We start from the raw sequence: 8,198 nt of genomic DNA, 5'->3' as shown, positions 1-8,198 counted from the left end.
TTATTTCATTATTTATTTTTTTCAGTCATTTATCAAAATATTTAAAAAGGTTTGCTGCATGGTTTAAATATGCTACGCGTATAAAACAAATGTTTTTTTAGGGGGAAAAAAACACAAGTCGCGTATAAGTGGCATTTTATGCCGACGCAAAATTTTTACAAACATTATAATAAACACTGTAAACATAGCTAGGCTATTTTAGTTCCCCTCACTCCACAACAAATCCTTTCAATTAACAGTATTTAGAAAAGAACAGGAACTAAAAATATAAGAAGCTATAGCAATATAAGCGACAAGCCAAAACGAATTCATTTAGGCTAAAACGAAACTGAAACCAACGTTGGGTCTCTCATTCCACACAAAATCAAATGTTTCCGTATTCGCAATATATTTGAATGCCAAATTATTATTTATGTACTTCACTCGCATTACAATATCCACGTAAAACAAAATGTTTCGCATAACATCACGGCGGTACGGTGATAACACTTAACAACACAGATTTTACTACATATTTTTTACTACATTTTTTTTTTTTTTACTATAGTTTTTTTTTTTCGTATGTTTGACTGACTGTATTTTATTATGATAATGAACAGTCTGCATTGTCAAGGCAGCAATGCTTAACTATATATATATATATATATATAGCTTTATTATGATTTTCTCCGCTCGCAGAACCGCTGCAGGTGCGTGATGTGATACGATGACCATGTGAATCCTCATGTTCTGTTGTTTGCTGCTTTTTGAGCATGTAAAGTTAATCCCCGGGAAACAAAATGTTAGTATTTTTTTAACGGGTCACAGACACTTATCCTTTCTAATTTAATTCAATTCTAATTTAAAATAATCTTGTCGGTTAACGGTTAACAATCGGTTAACGAGCGTCGGTTGTCGGTTAGGAAAAATAACCGAAATGAACATCCCTAGTGTGAGGCACTTTTTATTATGGATTGATGCACTTTATTTCACTTCTTTTGGACTGATGCACTGCAACACCCGCTGACTGCCATTAAACAGCTTGGAAGATCAAAGACAATTTTTAATATAACTCCGATTGGATTCGTCTGAAAGAAGAAAGTCATATACACCTAGGATGTCTTGAGGGTGAGTAATTTATGGGCTAATTTTCATTTTTGGGCGAACTAACCCTTTCATCTAAAAGACTGCTTGAAAATTTTTTAAACTTTACAGTATTTCATGAGCATTAGTTGTACAGCAATCATGAATTAACAGTGAACGAGTATAGAAGTTTGGGGTTTATCTTATTCTCATCAAGGCTGCATTTATTTGATGGAAATTACAGTAAAATCTATTACAAAGTATTATTTAAATAAAATATTACAATCTATAAAAATTCTTTTGAATATGAATAAATATATGAAATATGAATATGAATGAATATATTCTAAAATGTATTTTATTCCTGTCATAAAGCTGAATTTTCAGCAGTCATTTCTCCTGTTTTCAGTGTCACATTATCCTTCAGAAATCAGTCTAGTATGATGGTTTGATGCTAAATAAACATTACTTATCAATTTTGAAAACCGTTGTGCTGCTTAATATTTTTGTGGAAACCATGGTCCATTTTTTTGGATTCTTTGATGAATCAAAAGAATAGTGTTGATGAACCAAAAGAACACTTATTAATTTATTTAAAAGAAAATCTTGCCAACCCCAAATTTTTGAGCGGTAGTGTATTTATAACATGGTTGGTAGTTGTTCTTCGTCTATTATTTTTCATGAATTGAACCTAAGGTGTTATGAAATATTTGCATGTTTCTTAAACTTGTGTTGTTTTTTTGTAATGTGGTTGTTCATGTTTTCATTTCAAGATGGAGTGAAAGAGGATGTGCTTTGGACAGAGAAGTATCAACCGCAGCACTCCAGTGAAGTAATCGGGAATATGGAGTCTGTCCGGAGGCTACACAGGTTATTATACTGTCTAGTTTAAACAAAGCTGGTGAAAGAGATCCCATTCACTTATTGACATGTCAGTAATTAATATTCTTTTTTTTTTTTCTGTTAAATTTCATATTTCATTTTGTACGTTACTGTTAGCTGGCTGAAAGAGTGGAAATTGAGAGCTGACCGGGAAGAGAAGAGGAAACAGCAGGAAAATAAGCAAGAGGAGGACAGTAATGGTATGTAAAGATGCTAAATGGCACAGTACTAGCTGTTTTACTTGCCATATTTAAAAATCATTGTCTCAACATTATTCCTATACAGACTCCTGGCTCATAGGTGAAGGCCTGGATGAGACAGAAGATCATTTGTGTAACACACTTCTTATCACTGGACCCACTGGAGTGGGCAAGACTGCTGCAGTGTATGCCTGTGCACAAGAACTTGGATTCAAGGTGTGGTTCATTTTTCAATTGTCTTTACTATTTTGGAATTGTCTGTCATTCAAAAAAGGAAAGCAGGGCTCGCAAAATTTCAAAATCCCTGGTTGCCCTTCGGGCAGGCATTCTTCAGATTTTGGTAGCCCAAAAATTAATTTAACTAGCCCGAATAAAAGATATTGTATTTTTTCTTCAAATAACAAGTCAAGAGAGTAGGGGTGCAACGGATCACATGATGAGCAAAAAAAAAATATGGTTCTTTAGTATTTAAGTAACACTTATTATTTAAAGAACAATTTACTACTTCGATACCACAGCAAAAACTAGTAGCATATAGGGATGTAACGATTCACTCAACTCACGATGTATGATTCACGATACTGATTTCACAATACAATTTTTTTCACAATTTCTTTAACAAAATTAGATTTAAGACAGATTTTAAAAAAGGTGTCCTTTTGTTATTTCTCCGACCAAAAGGCTGCACATTACTTTGTGAAATTGAAAATGTCAAAGAATATACTAAGTTGAAAAACAAATCCCAAATCAAATAAATAAATAATACAAATAAAAGAAATTTCTCCATGCAAGTAAACTAAGGTTTTGCCTGTGTATTTTAATCACGATCCGAACAAAGATGCTGCATACATTTTATTTAGATTGAAACAAAAACAAAATGGTCTGACTTTAGCTTTGTGATACTACATACAAAATTTGAACGAAACAAAAACAGCAGACGGGCTGAATGAGACGCAAATGTCACTCTCTGACAGCAGGTGGCGCTTAAACAGCAGGTATTTATAGGCTGCTGCCCCTTTAAGACCGAATGCACAGATCCAATATAATGATGCATGTGCAATTTCTTTCTCCACTGTTTACGTTTAAGACATGAAAATACTTGCCGAGATAGTTATTTTGAGATCATTTTGTGTATGTGTCCGTTCAAGTGAAAGAGGAATTAATTCTGTGTTCGTGCTCTGCCTGAAACGCCGCTCTGTATGTGCGTGCTTTGAGCGTGTGCGTGCGAGCACCAAACTGAATTCTTCATGTGCATGAATGGTTTAAAACGCTTGAATGTTTAAATTGGGAAGACTTAGAAACACGTGTAAATGATACACTATAATCCGTTTCACCCCTACAAGCGAGTGAACAACGCGAATCAAGGAAGGGATTTTATGTCACTATTCAAGAGAGCCTGTCGGGCAGGGCGGTGAAACATTTTGGTAGCCCGACTGGAAAACACAATAGCCCTGGGACATCGGGCTAGCGATTTTGCAAGCCCTGGAAAGTGTTTCTACCAACCCTGTTGGTTTTCTCTCTCAAGGTATTTGAGGTGAACTCCTCGTCTCAAAGGAGTGGTCGTCAGATCTTATCCCAGCTGAAGGAAGCCACTCAGTCCCACCAGGTGGACATCCAGGGTGTCAACGCTCAAAAACCATTCTACTTCAGCAATTATAGCAACAACAGCACCACCACCAAACCTGGCAACTCTCCCAGTATGAATGTTTTCTTCCTTTGTGATAACAATACAATTTATACTGTGCATGACTTTTTGCTTGAGTTCTCTGTGTCTTTTCCAATTACAGGGAAGTTGAATTCCCCCAGAAGGGTTGTATCATCGCCCAGGAAGCCTCCTCAGTCCCCTCGAAGTGCTTCATCCAGAAGAGGAGGCTTGGCTCCGACATCTTTGGCCAATTTCTTCAAAGCGGGTGGAAGACCCACTGGCAAAGAAGCAAACAGTCAAGACAAGAAAACACAACCTGGTAATAATTCAGAATCCAGTAATCAAATTCCTCCATAATCCAGTAATCTCATGTTTGAGACCTTTCTATGGCATTTCTTGTTTTCCTCTACATTCTAATTTAGTGCTCAAGCAACATTTCCTATTATTATCAATGTTCAAAACAGTTGTGCTGCTTAATATTTTGTGGGAACTGGTACTTTTTTTCCTGTATCCAATGATGAATATAAGTTCAAAAGAACAGCTGTTAATGTGATTTTTTGTTTATTTAGGAATTTTTTTTAAGCTTCATGTTTGAGACCTTTATATGGCATTTCTTGTTTTCTTTTAGTCTTAAAAGCATGTTCGAAAAAGTCTGCCAAAACAAAAGAGGCTGACAGCAAAGAGTGCCCCAGGGAAACTTCAGCAGGCACCAAGATCTCCACTGAAGACCAGGACAAGAGGGCTGCCACATCCCTCATCTTATTTGAGGAGGTGGATATCATTTTTGATGATGACTCTGGATTTCTGGCTGCAATAAAACACTTCATGACTACAACCAAGAGACCAGTTATTCTAACAACCAGTGGTGAGTAAAGTTGGCAGTGAACAGAAAATTACAGTTTGTGAAATGTGAATTAGTCATCATGGGACTTGTTTTGTGCAGATCCAATCTTTGGTGCTTCGTTTGATGGATACTTTGAGGAAATCCATTTCAAATCTCCTTCAGTGGTAAGTCCACTTCATTTCTTTTCTCCTTTGCCAAAAAAAAATGTATCTTGTGTTGAGTCTTGTTTGTGATTGTCGATATTTTTGACTTTTCCAGGTGGATGTGTCCAGTTACCTCCAGCTGCTGTGTCTAGCAGAAAACATGAGAACAGACACTAAGGATCTGTCCTGTCTGCTGGACTGGAACAGGTGTGATATTCGTCAAAGCCTCCTGCACTTGCAGTTTTGGGCCTGCAGTGGTGGTGGACAGCAGGTGCATCGGCCTTTGCCTTCCTCAGGTAAAGATATAATTGACTCTGAAAAAGTACACTAAGAACTCTTGGTTGTATATCGTAATATGTGAATATTCTCATCAAAAACAACTTGTTTTACTCTGTAGAGCTCAAAGGGGACGTCAAGAGTGACATTCACCATCAGTCTGTCAAAGCTCAGGATGTAAATGAGGATAAAATACCACCCTGCCACACTGCATGCACAGAGAGCTTGCTGGGGATCCGAAATATGCAAAGAGAAAATATTGCAGATTTGCTGCTAAAGGTGAGTGTTTATCTGCCTAATGTAAAAGCCACTAATGTTATTTACTTATTTTTTAAGCTAGTAGTAGTTTTAGTCCGCAAGGATTCATTAAGTCAATCGTGACCGTAAAGAAGTTTGTAATGTTAAAAAAAAGATTTCTGTTTAAACTAAATAAATAAATGCTGTTGTTTTGAATTTTAGAACTATCAAAGAATTCTTGGGGGGAAAAAGTATGAGAAGAGGTGGAAATCCACCCCTTTTATTTATATGTGTGTTTGTGTGAGCAGTACTTTGTCTAAATGAAAATACAAACTAAAAACAATTTTTTAAAATGTTAATTTTCATATTTGCTAAACCTGATAAAAGTGTTAAGTTTTTAGTGTTTTTAAAGATTAAGTAAGTGCTAGATGATTGCTAAGGTAATCCACATGTATAAATAGGAGAAATGAGCATGTGCCATGTAATATCCAACACATGATGATTTAAAAAAAAAAAAAAAAGTAATATTGCTACAAGAATTTGTTCCTGATCAATCTATTCATATCTTACAGCATGAGTCTTCAGTAATAGACAGCATTAAGTGCTGGGATCTTCTCTCAGAGGTCCATAGAAGGGGAGTGAATCTTCTCTACTCGAATATGGAGAGTCTGCTTCCTCTGCCAACTCGTCTTTTACCACAGTCCACACTCAAATCACAACCAACACCAAACCCACAGTCCCAAGTACAAGTACCTCAGACTGTGAGGTTGGAAGTTTTGGAAGAACCCTCTGATGATGGTAGTCCCCTTAAATTGTCCTCTAGAATGAGGGGGCGGAAAAAGATGGGCATTGGCAATAAAGACATTTTCCAGTCCGATTCAGAGTCGGAGGACGACTTCCTCTCACTAACAAAAACCAGCCAAGATCCTGCTCAAAGCACTAATGTAGATCCAGCCAATGTGTCTGTGAATGTGTCCGAAGCTGCGCCGGTAAAACCAAGGCGTGTTGTGCTATCCGAAGCTGAAAGGAAGAAGAGCAAACCAGTGATGCAGTGCCTAAGCAGTTTAGCAGAGTATATGGACCACATGTCCTTCCTGGACTCCTCACTGCGCTACCAGCCGCTGCAAACGGAGGGTTCCGGCAGAACACAAGTCTTTGGCTGGACTGGTGCAGAGGTCAAGAGTGGGATGACCGATGACATTCGGTTAGAGTGTGTCAGCCGAGTAAATGGTGTTAATGTCGATGAAATCCATGCTGCATTGGGGCACTTGAGTTTTAGGAAGTGCAAGGCTGTAGTCTCCGAAGCCTGGGACAGAGCACAGCAACTGGAGGAGGAGATCAGAAGAGAGGCAGAGGAGGAGCTCACCCTCCCTGTGGCTCCACACAAAGATGGGTTCAGCCTCACTCAAACTACACCTTGTGACCCAAGGTGAGAATTTAGCTCCATTAGATTTTTGCTTTTATTTATACTCCTAACAATCCAAGACTGGGTCATGTAGCTTCATAGTGTCTTTAACACTGGAGGACCAAACAATCAGTGAGAGAGCCACGCTGGCTATCGTTGTAGATAAATATAATACAAATAGTCAGTTATATCTCCCATCCCTAATCTCATTGTTTTAGGTTACACTGACCTCACTTTGTCCTGAGAGGCGGTTTATACACAACATACCGTTAGATAAAAAGTAATCTCGTGCTAATTTTGTTTTGTATAGGGTGATGGAGAGGAGAAGTGAGGTGATGAAGTCGGTGCTCTCCTCCAGATCAGCTGGAACTCTTGGAAACCAGGCAGCAGCGGCTCTGGACTACCTCCCCTCTCTACGTACCATTTGTAGGTCAGAGAAACTGAAGAAGCAGGGAAAGATCAAACGCAGGTGAGAGTTCAGCAAACACATTCATAGCCTGTTTGCAGTGCACTCAGGTTACAGTTATTAGTTACAGAATTACACGTTTAGTTACCGTTAGCACAATCCTGATTTATTGTCATTATTTGCTTCCACTAGGTGGTGCACCAGTGATAGGTCTAGACTACCTTTCTATATTAATGTATTAATATGTATTAGGGACCCACCAAATGTTCGGCAACCAAAATTATTCGGCCGAAAATGGCAAAGAATAAGTGAAAAGACTTATAGAAATTGTTGTACCGAACAATGACATTTTTGGTGACGAGATCAAATAACAACCATACAGTGAGAGGTGCACATGACAGAGACAGGCTACTCACGCTGTTTAATGTGTTTGAGATGTGCTGTCTTCCTGAATGCATAACTTACATTTTCACAGGTATATTCTTCATCTGTAAATGTTAGAAAGCTATGGAAATATTTCTGTTTTTCTGTCAGAAGTGCATGAGCCTTCTGCTTTGGGATTCTCTGCTAAACTTCACACAGACTTCAGTGAACGTGCGCCGCCGCGTGCATGCACACCAAACAGACAGAGCTCAATTAAATATCAGTGCAATAATTCTGACTAAAATGTACATTTCGCTGAAATATTTGTAGTTGGACAATAAATGTGACATGTAGAATTTTAAACCTACAAGTAAGTCAATTTTTATGATAGCACTAACTGTAAAGTGACTGTAATGGGGTAATCAAAATAGCCTAACACAACTCTGTACTTTTGTTCTAATTTATTTTCATTTTTAGTTTAGTGAATTTAACTTCCGCTTTTAAAGCCTTATTTTTGTTTTTAGATTGCAATGTTACAATGTTAGAATGAAATGTGATTATAACCCTTTTTTGCACATAATATAAAGGCTTACGTGGTTGCATTCACTTTATTTATTTTCATAGCCTTTAATATGTATTGTTTTGTTGGACAACATTGGGTGGTAAGTGAAATATATATATATATATATATATATATATATATATACAGTGGGTATGGAAAGTATTCAGACCCCC

The 8,198-nt window shown here is 37.5% G+C and overlaps 1 protein-coding gene across 3 annotated transcripts in view; it reads left to right on the top strand.

Annotated features, from left to right (window-relative positions):
* atad5a (ATPase family AAA domain containing 5a) overlaps positions 1 to 8,198 on the top strand; it is an 18,527-nt gene that overhangs the window by 5,449 nt on the left and 4,880 nt on the right. For all 3 annotated transcript variants that reach the window (XM_016488557.1, XM_016488559.1, XM_016488558.1), the window contains exons 13-23: positions 1,836 to 1,932; positions 2,062 to 2,144; positions 2,230 to 2,360; positions 3,670 to 3,841; positions 3,932 to 4,108; positions 4,418 to 4,654; positions 4,733 to 4,797; positions 4,892 to 5,072; positions 5,174 to 5,331; positions 5,862 to 6,718; positions 7,005 to 7,163. In XM_016488557.1, the coding sequence (XP_016344043.1) occupies positions 1,836 to 1,932; positions 2,062 to 2,144; positions 2,230 to 2,360; positions 3,670 to 3,841; positions 3,932 to 4,108; positions 4,418 to 4,654; positions 4,733 to 4,797; positions 4,892 to 5,072; positions 5,174 to 5,331; positions 5,862 to 6,718; positions 7,005 to 7,163 (2,317 nt within the window). The remainder of the gene's footprint in view (positions 1 to 1,835; positions 1,933 to 2,061; positions 2,145 to 2,229; positions 2,361 to 3,669; positions 3,842 to 3,931; positions 4,109 to 4,417; positions 4,655 to 4,732; positions 4,798 to 4,891; positions 5,073 to 5,173; positions 5,332 to 5,861; positions 6,719 to 7,004; positions 7,164 to 8,198) is intronic.

The sequence above is a fragment of the Sinocyclocheilus anshuiensis genome, unplaced genomic scaffold (assembly GCF_001515605.1).
Source record: "Sinocyclocheilus anshuiensis isolate Anshui unplaced genomic scaffold, SAMN03320099.WGS_v1.1 scaffold461, whole genome shotgun sequence".
NCBI classification, from domain to species: Eukaryota; Metazoa; Chordata; class Actinopteri; order Cypriniformes; family Cyprinidae; genus Sinocyclocheilus; species Sinocyclocheilus anshuiensis.
Note: the sequence above shows the minus strand (reverse complement) of the source record. Positions and strands in the feature narration are given on the sequence as shown.